This window comes from Plodia interpunctella, chromosome 22 (assembly GCF_027563975.2).
Source record: "Plodia interpunctella isolate USDA-ARS_2022_Savannah chromosome 22, ilPloInte3.2, whole genome shotgun sequence".
Taxonomy (NCBI): domain Eukaryota; kingdom Metazoa; phylum Arthropoda; class Insecta; order Lepidoptera; family Pyralidae; genus Plodia; species Plodia interpunctella.
Window position 1 is genome coordinate 2,678,641 of NC_071315.1, and position 19,678 is coordinate 2,698,318.

A 19,678-nucleotide genomic window follows, 5' to 3' on the forward strand; every position below is an offset into this window, starting at 1 on the left:
CATTTTTATCCATAATGCTTTGGTTCTATCAGGAAAAAGTTTATGACACCTATGAACCACTGATTTAGTAAGTACGGAAATGGGTGTTCCACGGGATAACCAGACAAGCCACCATCTGATTTTGACAGCACTTGATGTCTTTTCCCCTCTCGCCCTGTACCCACCCCCTGTACAAGATCTCTCTCTGTACTACTGAAATGTCCAAGTGCCATAACCTTATCAACAGTTTATCATTTTGATAAAAAAATATTGTAATAGTACGTATTAATTTCATATATTGGTATTGTAACACAAATAATTACGTTCTAGATTTTTTTTTCGGAACAGCTGTATTGCTAGAATGGAAGTGTCTTTGCGAGGTGTAAGATTATTCAACCGGCTTCTCAGAAGACCTGTCTGTATTGCTACATATAAAAGTACAAATATAGTGGCAAAAGAGAATGTCAACAGCGAATTGGTCAACAAACTCAACCAAGATATAAAATCTGGTAAATTTATCTTTTTGCATGAAAGTATTCATTTCAATCATTTTGTGCGAATTACCGGTAATATAATTATCATCTATGCTACAAAATATCTTTTATCAACCCACTCAAACCACAGGTTATACAAGGTGTTTGGCCAATGGTATATAAAGCCGAAAATTGTAGATAGAGTATCATATCCACAATGTCAGAAAAATATTTCCATGTGGAAAAAACGTCACAATAGGAAGTTAATTAAGATTAAAATCTTTATACTCAGTACCAGGATTTGGCAAATTATGATGATGAAAATTCAAAACATAGCTTTTATGCCTTTTTGATCTTTGAGTCTATGAGAGGGCGATATTAACTTTTTAATTATGAAATACATGCATGATCGCTTTTACGGAACTGTGTCTATTGAAAACTTAAGTAAAACCAATAATAAGAAATTTTATTCAACTTTTCAAATTATTACAAAGTAAACAATTTAGGTACAATTTTGGTAATATCTCTTCTATTTTTGCCCTCAGGTCATTAACTTGGTTTAGCTGTGTGACAGACAATGGACCTTTGCATTTATGATATAAAATCTTTTTGAACTGGTTTTAGGTGGTGTAGTACCAGTGTTCCGGCGAGCCCTATTATTTCCTACACGAGTGGCATTGCAAGATGAGTTTGGTATTTACACTTATGCTGGCCTGTACCAAGCCGCCAACTTGCTTAGCAACGAGATTTCCACTCTACTTAGTGAGTTTTCATTAATTTCCATAATACCAATCATACATTAACACGATGCAATTTGCCAAACTTTGGATTTGGTATACATTCTGGTTGGTTACATTTAAATGTAACAAACTTAAACAGAATCGATTTTCTTGCTTTCAGTTGGTGAGACAGAGAAGACCATTACCTACCTGTGCAGTAACGATGCGTCACATGTCATAGTGCAATGGGCTATCTGGATGTCTGGGAATATAGGTGAGCTTAACTTAAAATTTGCAGTGTTTTATTTAAACAATTCTTTGCTCTAGACACCTCGCAATTTCAGCGAGAATAAATTCAAAATTCAAATCATTGATTCATGTCGATTTTTATATTAAATAGTAATTTTTCACAAGCTAAAAACTACTGGCTTGTTACTGAATAGATTACCTTTCTATTTAGTTCTGTAGAAAAAGTAATTTGTTTTGCCCAAACTGTAAAATGTTTATTGTCAACAATGGCAACCTCATAAGCACACTCCATTTTATTTAGTTTAGTGTACCTTTGCACCTCTCCAGAATATATATTTGATTTATCTTACATCATCATGGTCATGCATGGGTCATGTTTTGACTCCCGACCTCAAGGACAATGAAAATATTGAGAGGGAACAGAGAGCGTCGTCAGTGAGAGCGAACATACTGGCTCGCATGTTTGCGCGTTGTTCGCGGGAAGTTAAATTACACTGTTTAGAGCCTTCTGCACATCTTTCTATATGTGCACCCTGTGGGCTAACTATACTCAGAAAGCTTACGACGCTCTCTGAGTCTAGTATAAAAACGCATTTAGGGTGCTGCTGCGGCTGCCACGCTTTTGTAGTGCATCAGGGATGCTTGCCGAAGCAGGTGTAGACTGCTTTTATGCAACAATGCGTAAACGTTGCGCGTCCCTGGTGCGCAGGGTGCGGGCGAGCGGTAGCAGCGTCCTAAATATGATGGCTGACAAGCTAGACTGTGACTGTCAATCATTCATGTGCCATTTCGGGGGGAGTGGTGCAGGAATGGCCCCTTTAAAAACAACTATTTTGTGTCCCTACTAACATAAGTTCTAAGTACTACTAACGCAATGAGTACTGGTTACTTGAAATAAAAATTATTCATTCATTCATTCATTCTTACTACAGATGATGATGATCTTTTGTGACAATAGTTCGCTCAACAAATGAGCCAGGTAAAAAACAGATGAGACGAGAACAGAAAAATTTCTTGTTATATTAAGAAGTGAAACAGTTGTCAATGTAACAAACTCCTCCAAGTATTAAATTCTGACGATCAAAAACCTTTTTTTCTAGCCGTACCACTCACCTCAATCCACCCGGCAGAAATGCTCAAATACTTCATAACAGACAGCAATTCAGTCCTCACCATATGCACTCAGGACTTTGAGAAACTCCTCCGGCCAATCACAACAGAGCTGAAATGCTCCCTCATGGTAACAGGCAGGGATAAGGAGATCCCAGCTCAGCTGTACCAACCTAACAGTTCGTTTTTGAAGCCTAAACCTGAGGAGTGTTTGAGCGATGTTGGCAGATCGAATGCTTGGTACGGTGACACTGAGGCGCTTATTATTTATACCAGTGGTGAGTCCTTTTTGTGTTTATGTTATGAAAATTTATTATTTGTTTATTTTGTATAAAAATAATGTATTTGCTGATGAACTCAGTTATAAAATCCAAACAATGCCATTAGGTGTTTTACTGTTTGCTTTCGCTGTCGAAGCACGATTCGTTTTCCTATCTTTTCTACTACATACTCATATGCAAAATTTCAAGAATATTCTTTGATCAGATGACGCTTGAAAAGGCAACAAACAAACTCACTTATAAGTTACAATAAGTGTTATTTATATTAGTTAGATTTATATTAGTTACAATAAGTGTTACTAACATATATATTGGTCACGTAAAAAAGGTAATTTTTCATCCAGTCATTCGTTAAATATACAAAAAAACGGTCAGGCACAACAAGCAAACCGAAGGGGGTAGTGTGGACGCACAGCATGCTGCAAACTCAGATAGCGGCGCTGCACTCCGCGTGGCAGTACGTGAGCAGCGACGTCGTGCTGCACGCGCTGCCGCTGCATCATATTCACGGCCAACTCAACTCTATGAACGCCTCGCTGGCCGCCGGCGCTAGGTAACCGTTATTTTATTTATTTATCAAGTAGCTACACCGTGCGGCTTCGCTCCCGTGGGAATTTCGGGATAAGATGTACGCTATGTGTGTTTCCAGGTTATATTTTACCCGTGTACCAAATTACAAGCCCCGGGGCGAAGCTATAGTCTAACATAAATGTTCCGAATTTACTTAACGTAAGTCAATCTGTGTGTTAATCCCTAGTTTGTCTTTATACATTCATGTATAGTTGTGAGTTGTGTTACACGCTTTTTGTTACTTCCAGCTGCCATATTCTATCTGTGTGCCTTTTATAACAATGGGTAGTGGATTTTGCGTGAAAGAGTAATAAACATAAACACATAAATATATTTATTTATTATTATTATTACATACATCCTCACAAATTATCTTATGATTGATGTTGCCAAGGTCTTCGCTCCTGTGGGAATTTTGAGATAAAATATAGCCTATAGAAATCTTGTATAATAAGCTTTCGAATGGTAAAAGAATTTTTGAAATAGGTTCGGTAGTTTCGGAGATTACCCGCCTCAAACACACAAACGCTTACCTCTTTATAATAATATTTATATACATAGTATTAGGATTTATTTCCCACCATTCAGGCTAGGGCGATTTTTTACTCGTCCCCATGGCAAATTGACGCGGGTGAAGCTGCGGGCAGTAACAAGAAAACTTACATAAGAAATGTGTAGGGTAGCTGTTGTTTTAAAAATTATATGTCCAGATCTTTTACAAATAAAGTATAGAGCATTTTCGATCGATGTAATAAATGAAAAACTTTGGTATCCAGGATTCGTATGCTACCTTCCTTCGTCTCCCACAAAGTATGGTCGTGCCTCCTGGGTATGGGCGAGAGGGAAGACAGTAAAGTGACCGTTTTCCATGGAGTCCCCGCAATGTACGCGCGCCTAGCCGCCGACCACGAGAAGATGTTTGCTGCGCCGAAACAGAGCGAATACGTCAGAACTACACTCAGCAGGATGCGGCTCACGTGTGCTGGCTCCGCTCCGCTGCCTCATTCGCTGTTCAATAAGTGGGAGAAGGTAATAGGGAGTATTGTACGCAATGCAGAGCACTGTATGTTAGGTACACAAAAGCTTTGCCGCCTTTTGCTATGTCGATTAAAACGTTTATTTTAGAGTACTTTATTAATCCTTTCATTATGTAAGCATTCATTTGTGAAAATATACAACAATGTAGCACATTCGGGTGCCGAAATATTGGGAAAAATGTTTTTCCATAAGATGAAAAACTTCGAAAACTATGGAATACGCCACACGCTGTAAAATTTTCGAGCCAGAAACGGTCGAAAAAAAGATCGGAACACTTCACACGTGAAGACTTATTAAAATATGGACTTCATACAGGTAAGATAATCATTCAAAATCAAGTTTATGTCAGTTTATGACCACAGTTGACCAAATAATGCAGAACATAACCTAAAATAGTGTTATTATTTTCAAGATAATCCACTAAATCCTTCCTTTTTCCTTTAAACTCGCACCACGATTGCGTAGAAGTTATTTTTGGTCGTAAATCTGCAACAATATTGAAAATTGGCGCTTTTTGCCTCCATTGGCAATGTTTGTGTACCTTAGTTGTACCAGTAGCGCCATCTGCGCTGAGCTTTGCGTAATATGCCCTATTTCTATTGATCAATCATTGACAATGGAAATAGGGCAATTGTTTTAAACTATCTGCGCCCCGGGTTATAAGAATTTTACTATCGGACTTTGAAATAAGTAATCTGTACTGTGGTAATGTCAATTTTATGAATGTGACTGATTTTGGAAATGATTCCTTCCTTAAGACAATTGACGGATCGTAATGACAATGTGACCGCAGCGATCGAAGCGCTCTGGGAACCACCCTCATATATACTTTTGATTCTATAGATATCAGGCATGCGTCTGTTGGAACGCTATGGGATGTCAGAGTGTGGTATGGCGCTCAGCAACCCCTACCAGCCGGCGGGCGCGCGCAGCGTGGGCTGCGTGGGGCTGCCGCTGCCCGGGGTCCAGGCCCGCGTCGCCGCAAGGGCGGAGGGCAGTGACGAGCTGGACCCTGTCGTCACTGTGGAGAGCGCGCAGCCTGACACCCTGGTAATTATTGTAATTTTTTTGAAGCGGGAAAATTTCGGCGGTGATTTTACGACCGACCGCCGGATTGACGTCAGCCCTCTTTGGGAATGCTGTCGCGTATCAACTGTCAAGGCTTATCCTAGTCGCGTCATATGTCATCCACCGGTGGCAGTATTATTTTAGGGCGGGAGCACACGCTTCAACGTGGAAACCTAACACGACGTAACCGCTTGTCCCAACATGGGCTAAATATGGAGGGTGGGATACTTAACGTCAACACGACGTTTTGATGACCTCGGTGGCGCGGTGATAAATTGCTTCCCTCTAAACCCAGAGGTCCCGGTTTCGATCCCCGGTCGGGTCATGATGGAAAATTATTTTTTTCTGATTGGCCCGGATCTTGGATGTTTATCTATATATGTATTTGTTGTAAAATATAGTATCGTTGAGTTAGCATCCCATAACACAAGTCTCGAACTTACTTTGGGGCTATCTCAATCTGTGTGATTTGTCCTATTTATATATATCATGTAAAATATCAACAAATTAATATCTCAAAGAACACAAACAGTTCAAAATGTCAACAGTCCAAATTGGCAACAAATCAACAAATAAATGACTTGGAACATAAAAGGCATATTTGTCAAATGATCCATAATTACAATTTGTGAATAAATCAACGTTGAAAATAATCAACAATCAATACCAATTAGGACTCTCATTAATCGTAATTTTTTTTACAGATATCGCTAGAAAAACTTGGTCTGGTAGCCAAGGAGCTGGGCGTGGAGCCGGACGCGTACGAGTGGCCGCAGCCCAAGGTCACAGTACACAAGGAGAGTCAAGATGGCGTCTACCAGGGCGAACTGTTGTTGAAGGGACCCAACGTCTTCACCAGGTATATCACCATTTTAATAGCTATTGCACTGTAATATGATTCATTAAGTCGTTTCAGTTTTGTGACAACCCTGTCTGTATTTTCAACGCTGGCGGCGTTTAGCACCGCTGTGAAACAACTATATGAATCCCAAGGTCATAGTACACCGAGAGATCTAAGATGGCGTTTACTAGGGACTTAATGTCTTTGCACGTATGTTTCATGAATTCAAAGTAACAAGATAAGCGTTATATATAAATCTATATATATAAATCTAAAACACGGGACAAAAAAAAGAGCAATTGAGCGTCGGAGCCCATGCAGGGTCCGCTTTCCTACTTTTTCGTCTCCACTTCGCACAGATGGTGGTGTAATGGTTAAGCCGCCCGCCTGTGGATCAAATAAATGAATGTATATATAAATAAATATATTAGGACAAATCACACAGGTTGAGCTAGCCCCAAAGTAAGTTCGAGACTTGTGTTATGGGATACTAAGTCAACGATACTATATTTTATAACAAATACATATACGAGTATAGATAAACATCCAAGACCCGGGCCAATCAGAAAAAGATCATTTTCCATCATGACCCGACCGGGGATCGAACCCGGGACGTCTCGGTTCAGAGGCAAGCATTTTACCACTGCGCCACCGAGGTCGTCAAATCGAAAGGTCTCAGGTTCGTATCCTACTCGTGCCATATGAGTTTGCACTTGCTTCCGGTGAAGGAAAAATATATTGAGGAAACCTGCACATTGGCGGACAGTTTAGTTCACTAGTGTGTACGCGACTACCTGCCACTAGATGGCGGTAAGTAGTCGTAAGTCATGTCAGATGCCTTTAGGCGACTTGTATAAAATCTGACACCAGTGTTAGCGGTAACATACTCTATATGATGATGATGATCAATTTATATGTAAGATTTACTATGTACACCCACCACGAGAATAATATACGATTTATTTATTTATTACTAGCGGCCCGTTCCGGCTTCGCCCATGTAAAAACATACATTATAGGTACACCTAAACCTTCCTCAGGAATCACACTATCTATTGGTGAAAACAGCATGGAAAATCCTTGCAGTAGTTTCTGAGTTTATTGCGAACAGACGGACAGACAGATGCGGTAGTGAACTTTGTTACTGTAATAATTTATATAAAAAAGATATAATTTATGGTCTTGATAGTTTGAATAATTTTAATGTATATATAGTTATAATTCGCGCCTTCCCATATCTTTAGTTGCCAGCCTCCATTAAAGAATAAAAACATTCACTATTTCAATAATCTAATACATACTGCGACATGTTGTCATGATAGGAAATTAGTTTTCTTTGACACTAATAATTTTATTGGTGAATGTTCAATGACTAAAGATAAGAATATTTATCTCTCCAAGTTTCATAGACGGAAACTTGCTACATTGGTAGCTTATACTATTAATTTTTGGACGAGTTTACATTGTAAACAGAAAACTATTTATAAGGAGACTTCTACAGAATTGCCAATATTTTGTGATGGTAACTCTGTAGATAAATTAGATTTAAACTAGATAAGCAGACAACAGGAAGGTCATATGAACTGAGAATAGTACACCAAAACCTAGAAGGCCTTCCCGGCAAGGAATTAATTGTTGATATGTTTTTAGAAAAACTTAATGTTGACATTTTATGATTAACTGAACATTGGATCTTAGAGAGTGATATGATGTATTTATATAAGTTTTGTGATACGTGTGCAAGCGTATATCCCTCTTTATGTCGTCAGGTATTTGAACCGTCCTCCGGCGCAATTGTCGGCTGAGTTCACCCGGGACGGCTGGTTCCGTACGGGGGACACGGTGTCGTTCGCCGACAACAAGTTCCGGATACTCGGCCGGACCTCCGTGGATATTATCAAGACTGGGGGGTACAAAGTCAGCGCGTTACAGGTACTTCCATTAGATAGTACATAAAGATGAGTTCCCTCGTTGGGAGCTAATCCTGATCACCTATCAAGTCTTGCTTATAAATATTACATTATTAAATATATATATTTAATAATGATCCCTTCTTAGTGCTTAGCGTATATTGTCCTAGGAACCTAATCAAATATATATATATATTAAGCTAAGGACAATATACGCTAAGCACTAAGCACTAAGAAGGGATCACTATGAAGGGATTTGCTGAAATTTCCATGGGAAACGGATTTTTACTCACATACGAAGTTGTGGGCAAAATCTAGTAAATAATAAATTGATAATGATGATGATTTGAAATAATAAATTGATAATGATGATGATTTCTTTCATATTTACTAAATGGGTTAAGTTAATGAAGTCAATTATGCCAAACAAATTCAAATTTAAGTACTCTCATTAATGTCAGGTCTAAATAAACTAATTAACCTAATCTTAAATCTAATCTTTGCATTAACCATCTGCGGCCGACTGCACCTACATCTAGCCGAACATTAGCAGACTATCATTGTTCGTTACGGAACTAATAGGTAGTTAAAATAAAATACTTGGAGCTAAGAATTAGATAATTATATTTTTCTTTGTTCTTACAAATTGGTATAATGAAAAAACAGAAATCGAATCGAATGACAGGAAAAAAAAACAATAGAAATAAACTAGATTTGTAGTGCGCGCGCAGGAATAAAATTTAAATTGTCGTGTTCGATAGCCATTGGCTGCCGCGCGAGGGGTCGCGGGCGGGACGCGCCTAGTGTTGTGGTGTACTGGCGTAGACAATCATATAGGTGCAGCCAACTGAGACCACAACTGAATACATATAAATCTGAAACATAATATTACAGGTTGAATCGGCACTTCTAGAACATCCGAACGTCGCCGACGTGGCCGTACTGGGCGTTGAGGACGAGAACTACGGAGAAATAGTCACAGCAGTCGTAGCCCTCAAAGAAAAGACCAAACTAACCTTAAAGGAATTAAAAGAGGAGGCTGGAAAGAGACTGGCGCCGTACCAACTGCCGAAGACTATGGTCATTGTGGAGCAAATGCCTAGGAATGCTATGGGGAAATTGGACAAGAAGGAGATAAGGAAGCTCTATGGTAAAGATTTGAGCTTGAAGGGGAAAAAGTGAGGTAGGTTTCTTGTTGAATTCTTAGACTAAGAAAACCATAGACAGTGTCGCTGCGGGAGCGACGCGAGAGGTGCGGGGTGTGGCGCGGAGCACTGGTGACAGTCGCCCGCTACGTCGGCACTCGGCTAAACCCTTTCCGAGGCATTTAGTGCGTAATTTCTTCTAATATATCGACAGTTCGCATTTCTTATACAGTCCCCTTTTCAACACTGAAGTTGTGGAATACAAGTTTATTTGTTAGACAAATTAAAAAATCCCCCGACTATTATATCGTATACCCCGATATTTGTTTCGCTACAACTTTTGAACGGCTGAACCGATTTTCATGAAATTATCTATAACACACAAAAAATCTAAACGAAAATCGGTACGTCTGTTTGGTAGCTACGATGCCACAGACAGACACATTAAACTTATACCACCACTCTTTTTGCGTCGCGGGTTAAAAAGAATACTGTATAAGAAAGGAAATAGGGGAAGCCCATCAGACAACAGTCACATGTTGGCAACAGTGAGAAGTATTTCTAAGAAGCGTTTCTCTTGTATGGGAGGAATGGAAGCTATGGCGATGTCTATCGTTTTCTCTGTCTACTATTGAATTATATTTTTTTAAATGAATTTCTACATGTTTCGGTTATAACTAATGCTCGTGGATTTTTTTAATGAGAAATAATGTTGTTTTGTTGAATTGGTTACAATGTTTTTTTATGATTATTAATTAAGTCTGGATTGATAAATTTAGATAAAATCTAAATTTTTCGTTGGTTATCTTTACGACTGGAATATAAATCAAAGCGTACGGGAAGACACATTTTATTATTATTGTTGGCTTTTCGTTGAGTGGCAACTGTAGTGGCCAGTCCCTTTGAAAAAAGGTCTAAACCGGAATATTACATGGTACATAAAATTGAATTAAAAATGTGTACATATTTAGTTTCTACAGCTTTAATAACTTCACAAAAACAGTTATATTTGTCACAAATCTTTATAATTTCACAAATTAGATAAGTTTTATAGAACAAATAATTTAAATATTTAAAGGAATATTTTAGTATTTTTTACTAGCAGCACAATATGCTATAGTTATATACTTTAGGATTCAAATGATAAGTTTCCATTTATATCGTGCGCATTTACATAAAATGCATATATTTACCAAATATTGCTATTAGAATAGAAGTCGCGTATAACTAAAGGTCCGCAGCGCCTATTTTCTAACAAAACATGTTGTTAAAAACGTTATAAAAACAATTTAGGAAAACCGGCCGTCCGCTGCGCCTATTGTTGTTATGTTTGTGTACTCCATATTGCGCTGTGCCCTACGTCTTTCTTTTAGTGAGCGCTAACACAAAATGAGTCACTTCCCCTCCCCGCAGGCGAACGCGGGGGATGTTATCCATTCGGTTCGGAAAACTTGTTTTTGTTATTTTTCTAACATAACTGTTAGGTCACGCCTCTAATCGGTTAGTAAACAATGTTTTTGTGTTAGCTAACACGAAAATACTGCGCTGCGGACCCGGCTTTACATGTGGCTTTCAAAAACTCGTGACTGAATAACCTGCATAATAATGTGATGTTTTAAAATAAGCTTAAAATTGTTTGTTTGTTTATAACTTTGTTGTACGATAATAAGATCATAAATTAAAATTAATTCCATAGATAATTAATACAAGAAAGATTGCTTTTCAATTTATACAATTTCAAGATAGTAACACTTGAAATATACCCATATTATATATAACAGTAAATGACAAAAACTAAACTAAGTTTTTGATAGTATAGTAAAAATGTCGGCTAAAATTGAACAAAGCAGCGGGTAACAGCTAGTGATGTGTTTTCATTGGAAGTTAAGTTATGTGCAATATTATAGTCATTGATGTTAGTCGTTGTTGAATTTGTGTTGTGTAAACGATAATAATTATACGCTTTTATTTGTGACTGAATTTATTGTTGAATAAAAGACATTGTTATAAATTGGTTTATTTTAACCCTTATACCACTACAATTAATTTACTTAATATTAATTTATTTCATTAGATCTAGAATAGAAGTAATGGCAATTAACACTCTTAATCGTATAAAACTTAAAACTTATTTTAGTTAAGTCATGTTTTGTCTTGTTCTGTCATTGTCAAATTTGTAAATGTGAGATTGGGACAAAAAATTATTTGAACTAAAAAGGTTTTACATTTGTAATATATACGAGAGTGAAGTGCTAATTTTATTAGGCATCGTGAAACGTTTGTATAATTATTCCAGAGAGCTCTTACGTTAAATAATTTTATCACATATTATAATCTTAGTCTTGATATTTGCGTCTTCTATGTATTATTGTTTAAACACTAGATTGATATTCTAAAAAACTTCTAGCTGCCGTTGTAGCATTTACTAAGCATGGTGGGGTGAAAGTGGCATATCTGATAGTATCGGCCCAACTTGAATACGTGGCGACTATAGTCGCCGCTATCCCCATCAGCATCACAGTTAAAGCCAAGATAATATCGTACAATTTTATTTTATATTTGTCTAGTTCTTGTCCGATGCGAGAATAATTTGTGAAAGTTTCATATTTAGTATGATAGGGAACTAACAGTGTGGATGTCGAGCCGTTTTCTGTTGTATGTCCGCCATATTCCGTCGTATTTTGTCCACCATTTTGTGTTATTGTTCGGCCATTTTGAAAGCCATTTGGAGTGTCATTTTGTGTATCAAAAATTAAATATAATCCTTTGTTAACTAAATTGCTCTTCATATAGCAGAGTTTTAGGAAGAAAAGTGGGGGTAGGATAAACATTAAGGGGCCCGTTAGGGTGGAACCAATTAGGCCCATGACGAGATCGAAGCGAGGCACGGATTCCCCTAGGAACACTGCCACAGCCACTATACCGGACCGGAGTAAACACCTCCGAATGCAGAAATCTGGAAAAAAATATTTTCAACATCTTGCAGCACTCCTTATTATTTGTAAAAAGCTGAAATTTTATGAGTTAAAACAAACGCGTTCAATAAGTTTTAATGTTACATTTATTTCATGTCATTTATCTTAAACTTTTCTGAGGTTCTTGTAGTACTAATGATATATTAGTGAATGTTTGTTTGTCCTTTTTTCACAAGAAACCTGAGCGAGGAGATCGTGAATCGAGGTGATTTTTGGCGTTTGTTGATTGCACAAAATTTTGAGAATCAATTTCCTGTATATGACAAAAGCCTGTGAAGCAGAATATATGAAGCAAAATATCTTGCCTTTGGGGATCCTAAGGAACTCCTCAACGTGCTGGAAAAGGGCAGAGTTTCCAACTGCACTGGACAAGCAGAGTTGTATAGTGACCAGCAGAGCCACCACGTATAACGCGTACGATGGGGGTATGCCTATAACAAAGAAGAAATTATCGGCACATGGTAGGATTGTAAGGTCCATTGAACCGTGTTTAATTTTATTGATTAACTTTATTACACAACTTATAATGCTAACTATAAGTGGACTTAATGCTCTAAGACATTTGTCATAATCTGTTTGTTGTCGCTGCATATTTATTTTTACATTATATATATAAACAGCATTATTATTTTAACCGCATAATTACGTTTCATTTTACATATTTTTTCATCAAGTAGCTGATAATTTATTGTCAAATATTTGTCATTTTCTATTTAATACATTGGGACACCTGTATTTTATATAATATGAAATATTTTGTACCGTCTGCTGAGGTTTTAACATTTCAGGTTTCCCCCACAGATTGGGAAAGCTTTAGAACAGAAATATGAGTCCTCTGTTTTGGGCTTTCCTAATCTCGATTTGCCATAAATTTAGAATGAAAAACCACAATCAAAACGCTTCCCTATTCGCTGCTTAAGCCTCACGTTTCACAACTTTTGTTAGGAAAATGGCAATACCTTCGTCTTTGCTCCGTGTACTTCAAACCGCGTACCTTGCAATATGTTATTGTGGATGTCCCCTCCATATCTGTTGGCGGCGAGTATAGTGGTCACCGCGAACATGCTGATGGTGATGCAGAACCCGCCCAGGACCGCTCCGTTGATCTTGCGGCTGTCTTTCATGTCAACTTGAATGGTTAGGAGTAGCGGGTGGATGTCGAACTGCAAAATTGTAGATTTGCATTTATTTTTATTATTTTAGATTGTGGAATCACCTTGTGTATACTAGTTGTCAAAAATTTTACAAAACTGTGAATATTTCAAAAACGACTTCACCGATTTTGATCCGCTTAAAAATTCTATTGACAAATCCTACATACCTTTTAAATTTCATCAAAATCAGATCAACGGTTCGAAAGTTTTCGCGTTACAAACATACATACAAAAAATGTATTTTTGTCCAAGTTGACTTGTCAATTATCTTTTGGTTTTCTTTACTTCTTGAGAAACGTTTTAAATAAATTTCTTTGCATAAATGTATGTATTTCTAAGGTATTGGTTGGTATTATAACATTGTGTCCGTTACATTTTGATTGCTAGCCTGTTCAGCCTTTTCTCTTGATAAATTTTTACAATCTGCGTGGGAGAAGTTGTTCTTTTTTTCGCTCCCAGACCATCCACTCACTTGGAAAGCTATAATCCCATACGCTATAAGGAAGTCTTCGACGCTGGGCTGGTACTCCAGCAAGCCTCCTCTGCTGGGCGGAGACACATCATCCAGCATTATACAGGTCCAGGTGCAGATGGCGACGGTGCTCACTATTAGCACTGATGTCACTGCTAGGGGCCTGGAAATTGTATTAAGTTAATATAATATATTATGACAAATCAGACAGATTGAGCTAGCCCCAAAGTAAGTTCGAGACTTGTGTTATGGGATACTAACACAACGATACTATATTTTATAACAAATACATATATAGTTAAACATCCAATACCCGGGCCAATCAGATCATTTCAGAAAAGATCATTTTACATCATGACCCGACCGGGGATCAAACCTGCGACCTCTCGTTTCACTAGCAAGAACTTTACCACTGCGCCACCGAGGTCGTATTTAGTACACTAACTTTCCAAACTCATGCTTAATAACTGCCCTGATCTATTATAAGCAAAATTTTGATTTTTTGTGTCCACGATGTGCATAGTATGCTCAAGAAAAGGAGCACCCCATATCCTCAAGTTAAAGTATAAGCAATGTGCAATGCTTGTCCTTGACCGTGGCAGTTCATAAACAACAAAAGCATTCCCAAAGAGAGTTGATGTTGTATTTTTTACATGATGCCTATCTCCGGAGACATTGGGGACTGACATTATATTTGTATAATCAGAAAGATGCAACGCTAACATACAAGCCGAACAGATGGTGTGCAACACTACGGACAGATAGCACTATGGTATATTTTAATATATGTATAAGACCTATTTGTTAATTGACTTCTTTGGAGAAAAGGCTGCGGTGAAGTTTGTTGCGCCGCTTCTTCTTCACCTGCGCTTTGGAAGCCGGCAGTAACCTAAACTAAGTCTAGTTTAAGTATTTTTTTGACGTCAATAAGTGATGTATATCATCCTAAATTGAATAAAGAATTTGGTCGAACCGACGAGTCTAGAACGCGCTGTTGAAGTTTTCAAGATTGTATGCATAAATACAAACTCCGAAATGACACCGTTGGTCCACACGGTTCCCACAGAGGTATTATCAATACGATTTCACTTCATACTCACTTCATATCCTTGGGCGAGCCCAGCCACATGACGGGACACAACAGAAGCCCTATTATGAGCATCCACACGCAGTATGTGATGCCTATCTCCCCGCCAGAGATCTTCCACCAGAACAGTTGCATGCTTTGGGCCGCTGGAAGATAGGTTGATAGAAGAACTCTTTATATAGTACCATTTACAGAAAAAAATATTTTTATGGCAATAAAGGCTTATTACAAAGAGTTTAAGCGATATCGAATTTCGAATTTTTTTTTCAATCCTCTTCCCATACACGGAAGAGGATTTCCGGATAGTTACTTTCACATTATTTTTTTACCGCAATGAAATACTAGCAATGTATACAGAATCCGTGCTTTTATTTACCGCAGTGAAATACCAGCAATGTATACCGAATCCGCCAAAGTTTGCCAAACTGTTCGACGACGCGCGACGTGTAGAGCCGGCATAAAATGTATTTTATGCCGGCTCTGTTGACACTCGAGCTTACCAAGAATAAAGTTAGGCACTCCTGCGCCGAACACTGCAGCGTCGATCAGGAAGGTGACTAGACTCCGCGCTGGCACTCCGAAGGCCAGCTCAGCTACCGCTGCATACGGCAGACTGAAAGAGAGAAAAGGTTGACGTTAATCCTACTAATATAAATGTGAAAGTATGTGAGGATGTACGTGTGTATGTTTGTTATTCTTTCACGCAAAATCTACTGGACCGATTGTTATGAAATTTGGAAAACGGTTCTACCCGTATAGCCTGGATTAACACATAGGGTATTTTTTATCCCGGAATTCCCACGAGGTAAGTATATATTTTAGTAGTAAATTATATTTTGGTAGAACCATTCAACCGATTCGAGGCGATGTCGGGATAAAGAGCTATATGACAGCTGATAGTCGACAATAGTATTCCCGAAAAGAGTTGACGTGAGGCAGGCGCCATTTGTAAAATTACAATCTTAATCCAAATTCAAAATTTTATTTTTTCTAACGATTCCCGGGCCTCGGCACGTTACACCCGCCGGGAACATACGAGGATAAGAGAAACATAAAACCTCTTACCGACTTTTCTTCCTGATGTCGGGCGTGATCTCCTGCGCCAGCAGCCAGCACCGGCCCAGCAGCACCGCTGTGTACAGCTGCAGCCCAAACACTGACACCACCAGAGGCAATCCGTAGATACCTACATATTGTTTTGCTAATTCAAATTCAAAATTATTTAAGACCTATTTTCAGTCTTACTCCGTTGTATAGCGTACCTATAGCTCCGTTGTTTTCTATAGGTTTTGTCTATCACCATAGTCTATCACTGACGTGCGGTGACGATGTCGAAACTTAATACAATTTCCACGTTGTTGTTCGTTGATTCGACAACGTGACGGAGCGCAGCAGAGATACATTACTTATTTATGTCAAGCTCAAGTGAAGATGAAGTTAACTGACTAAAAGTTGACAAATCAAATCAAACCAGATATTTTAAAGAAATAATATTATAAAAAAGTGCTAAACCTATGGCTAAAACTACCAATACGGTAATTATGATATAATTAAGTAAATCTTCGACCTCGACATTTTGGGATGTCTAGTTTTATAACCTGTTTATTTGAATCGTACCTAACATGTATTCTACTAAGTAGTTAGACAAAAAAATATTTTTTAATTCAATCAGTATTTTTGGAAGAATAGTTAGGTACATAGTTCGGTGATTCGATACATTCTTTACTTGCGGCTTCGCTCGGGTAAAACCATAATAAATTATACACCTAAACTTTCCTCTGAAATCGCACTATCTATTAAAAAACCCACATCAAAACCCGTTGCGTAGTTTCAAAGATAGGGATCACATCTTCATTTAGGGTAGTGTAGATTGTTGCCTAGGCATCAGTGACACGCGCCTGTCCAGTAGCTAGCTCCCGAGTAGCTGCTAACGTTTCATACAAATTCCTAAATGAAATTAACGTATGGATCGTTGAGAGCGACCCGCACGCGCCCTTCCCCAGACGCCATGTCACGAAGTAGGTGCAATACAATACAATCGTAAAAAAAATATTATTTTCTTCACTATTTTACATATAAGTTGTTTTGTAACAAGGCATAGGTTAAAGTTAATTAAAAAACTAGCTGAACTATGCAGGGTATCTTAGTACGCCATCCTCTCCCCACATGGTGTAACCAACCCTAAAAGGATCAAGTAATTAGGTCAGTAATTGAATTGATAAACTTACCACAAGAAATAACGCTCTTTGGCAACGCAATGACTGGAAATACGCCGAACAAATCGACTATACACAGTATAGTGAACAACACGCTCAGACCGCCAGTCGTCTGACCCACAGAATAGTCCTCATGGTGGGACAATACTGTGGTTTCTTTGTACTTGTGGGAGCCTGAGGACACGGCGGTCTCCAGACGCGGCAGTTTCATTTTAGCTGGTTAACCTGGAAAATTATCATTTTTACCATTTGTTGAACGTCTCTTACTGAATCACCTCGCTCCATATCGACAATAAACTTATTCTACAACAGCTACACTTCAGTCCTATAAATAGTAATAATCGGCCAAGTGCGTGGCGGGCCACGCGGAGTGTAGGGTTCCGTATTTTCCATGGAGTTGTCCTAAGTTTTATGGTACCTAGAACTAGCGAACCACACTATCTATTGGTGAAAATCGCATGAAAATCCGTGCAGTAATTTTTGAGTTTATCGCGAACAGACAGACATAGTTTTATAATATGTATAATGATAATGTTTCCTCTGTCTAGGATTTATTGGAATAAAACCGCGTGTTTCTGTGAAAAATCAAGATATAAACTGAATTAAGTTTACCACCAAAAATGTACTCACCTGTGAAAAATCAAGAAACAACATTAAAAGATCCTATTCCAAAGATTGTTTAACTAATTTGGAACAATAATATCTTAATCTAACAAAAATAAATTCAGATTCTCCTTCATGACATGTAAATCTGACAGTGTCAGTAGAATTTTTAAATTAAAGAAAATCTTATAACCATAATGGTTTTCTTTACATATGTACAGCTAATAGATCAGATCATATGGGCATTGCCTTACGTTTAGATAACATTGACCCAACTTGGTGTATGTACAGTACTTAGTAAGTGCCAAACAGCTGGAGAGTACTTTTTATCCCGATATTCCTACGATAGCGTGGATCTTAGTTACTTTTCTCACATTTGGTTTCTATGTGTTTCATGAATGTGATATGCAGCGCAGATCCAGAAACTCTAATATCCAAAAACTAGTTCCAAAAGTGGAGAAATATGACAAGGTCGCATCTAGTTGGACAGGGTATAAATTATGGAAAATAAAGTTGTTAAAAAAACTGAACCGGTTGGCTAATGTTTGTCTGCGCGAATTTCTTGCAAGTATACGTAAATTCGATTATTTTGAGAGCACACAAACGAATTTACATTCACGCTAGAAGAAGGCTTTTTTTTTCAGGAACTGGTCGGAGGTTGCGCAAGACAGAGAGAAATGGAAGAGGATGAGACCTTTGCCCAGCAGTGGGACAATAAGGGTTAGCAAAAAAGCTAGCAGGCTTCAGAGTTCTGAAGCTTGCTACCTTTTTCTTCGTCAGTCGCGTCCTCTTTCATTAAAACGAAAACCACCTTACGATTGGTATTTGTATCTTACTGACAGTGTTATACCTATTAACTTGACACTTCGCAAACGTTATTTGTGTCTCACCATAAGTATTTCTTTTATCTATGGTCTCACCATGGATTTAATAAGTACCTACGGAGTACCTATTAATTCCATGGGTCTCACCACTTCGTATGTATATGCATACGTATTTTGTAAAAACTTGTACATAAGTACTTATTAGTATTCTAAATTCTATGATTCAAAGATTAGTTTTTAGTTAAGTAGGTATTATTTTTTTGGAAAAACATGAACATGTTGCACATGAGCATTGAACATTGTGCATTTTACTTGAGCCTAATATTTTATTTGAGGATGACCGACTGATAACCCTGACGTGCATCATCACACGTGATAAATTCCCATCAATGACCAAACCTGTTCTTTCGCAGCGATATGGTACAGTCGACAGCACATCAACCTGTACAAAATTTGCAATTCGACACTATACCGCGGATATATCCTACTAATATTATAAATGCGAAAGTTTGTGTGTATGTGTGTTTGTTACTCTTCCACTCAAAATCTACTGGACGGATTGTTATGAAATTTGGTACACGGCTTTAATATAACCAGGAAAAACACATAGGGTACTTTTTATCCCGAAATTCCCACGGGAGTGAAGCCCCGGGGCGCAACTAGTAAGAACTAAATATATTTACCTAGTTAATAGTCCAATAGTAGTCTTAGCCTATATAACTACTCCACATGTTCACTTGTGCAGTCCTATTATACTCAATTAACTAATTATCATCAGAAGATATCGTCTAAGAACAAAACTTCGTTAACACATTCACCCGTAGCCATTATTCAGTTATAGATCCGCAATCCTTGGCACTGGCACTACGAATTAAATATATATATATTCAAAATTTTAAAAAAGAACTTGAACAAACGACCAATCGCCGAAGACTGTGTATACTGTGGATTAAACGTAATAGGC

The 19,678-nt window shown here is 38.0% G+C and overlaps 2 protein-coding genes across 5 annotated transcripts; one reads left to right on the forward strand and one right to left on the reverse strand.

The window, feature by feature from the left end:
• Window positions 1-118: 118 nt before the first annotated feature.
• On the forward strand, window positions 119-11,394 carry Acsf3 (Acyl-CoA synthetase family member 3). 3 transcript variants are annotated; one of them, XM_053762540.2, is made up of 11 exons: window positions 193-257; window positions 328-488; window positions 1,077-1,214; window positions 1,353-1,445; window positions 2,521-2,808; window positions 3,187-3,364; window positions 4,158-4,410; window positions 5,263-5,469; window positions 6,192-6,346; window positions 8,098-8,260; window positions 9,133-11,394. In XM_053762540.2, exons 2-11 carry the CDS (start codon window positions 341-343, stop codon window positions 9,418-9,420), a joined length of 1,911 nt encoding a protein of 636 aa, XP_053618515.1. In that variant the 5' UTR covers window positions 193-257; window positions 328-340; the 3' UTR covers window positions 9,421-11,394. The 3 variants fall into 3 exon arrangements, with proteins under 3 accessions (XP_053618516.1, XP_053618514.1, XP_053618515.1); XM_053762541.2 differs by lacking the exon at window positions 328-488 and having other exon boundaries at window positions 119-257; XM_053762539.2 differs by having other exon boundaries at window positions 162-488.
• Window positions 11,347-19,660, reverse strand: LOC128679972 (probable sodium-coupled neutral amino acid transporter 6). Of its 2 annotated transcripts, none has more exons than XM_053762542.2 (9): window positions 19,398-19,660; window positions 17,300-17,512; window positions 16,137-16,257; window positions 15,572-15,684; window positions 15,085-15,217; window positions 13,985-14,147; window positions 13,353-13,521; window positions 12,664-12,789; window positions 11,347-12,339 (listed from the first exon to the last, which is right to left on the reverse strand). In XM_053762542.2, the coding sequence occupies exons 2-9, from the start codon at window positions 17,496-17,498 to the stop codon at window positions 11,756-11,758; spliced, it is 1,608 nt and encodes a 535-aa protein (XP_053618517.1). In that variant the 5' UTR covers window positions 17,499-17,512; window positions 19,398-19,660; the 3' UTR covers window positions 11,347-11,755. The 2 variants fall into 2 exon arrangements, with proteins under 2 accessions (XP_053618517.1, XP_053618518.1); XM_053762543.1 differs by lacking the exon at window positions 19,398-19,660 and adding an exon at window positions 17,918-17,936.
• Between the last annotated feature and the right edge of the window lie 18 nt (window positions 19,661-19,678).

Coding starts and splice junctions, on each gene's coding strand:
- LOC128679972 (XM_053762542.2), bottom strand. CDS start 17,498: ATGAAACTGCCGCGTCTGGAGACCGCCGTGTCCTCAGGCTCCCACAAG. Junction 14,148..15,084: donor GGCTCGCCCAAGGATATGAA/GTGAGTATGAAG, acceptor TACAATTTCCAG/GCCCCTAGCAGTGACATCAG. Junction 13,522..13,984: donor ATGGGATTATAGCTTTCCAA/GTGAGTGGATGG, acceptor ACAATTTTGCAG/TTCGACATCCACCCGCTACT.
- Acsf3 (XM_053762539.2), top strand. CDS start 341: ATGGAAGTGTCTTTGCGAGGTGTAAGATTATTCAACCGGCTTCTCAGA. Junction 4,411..5,262: donor TGTTCAATAAGTGGGAGAAG/GTAATAGGGAGT, acceptor TTGATTCTATAG/ATATCAGGCATGCGTCTGTT. Junction 5,470..6,191: donor GCGCGCAGCCTGACACCCTG/GTAATTATTGTA, acceptor TTTTTTTTACAG/ATATCGCTAGAAAAACTTGG.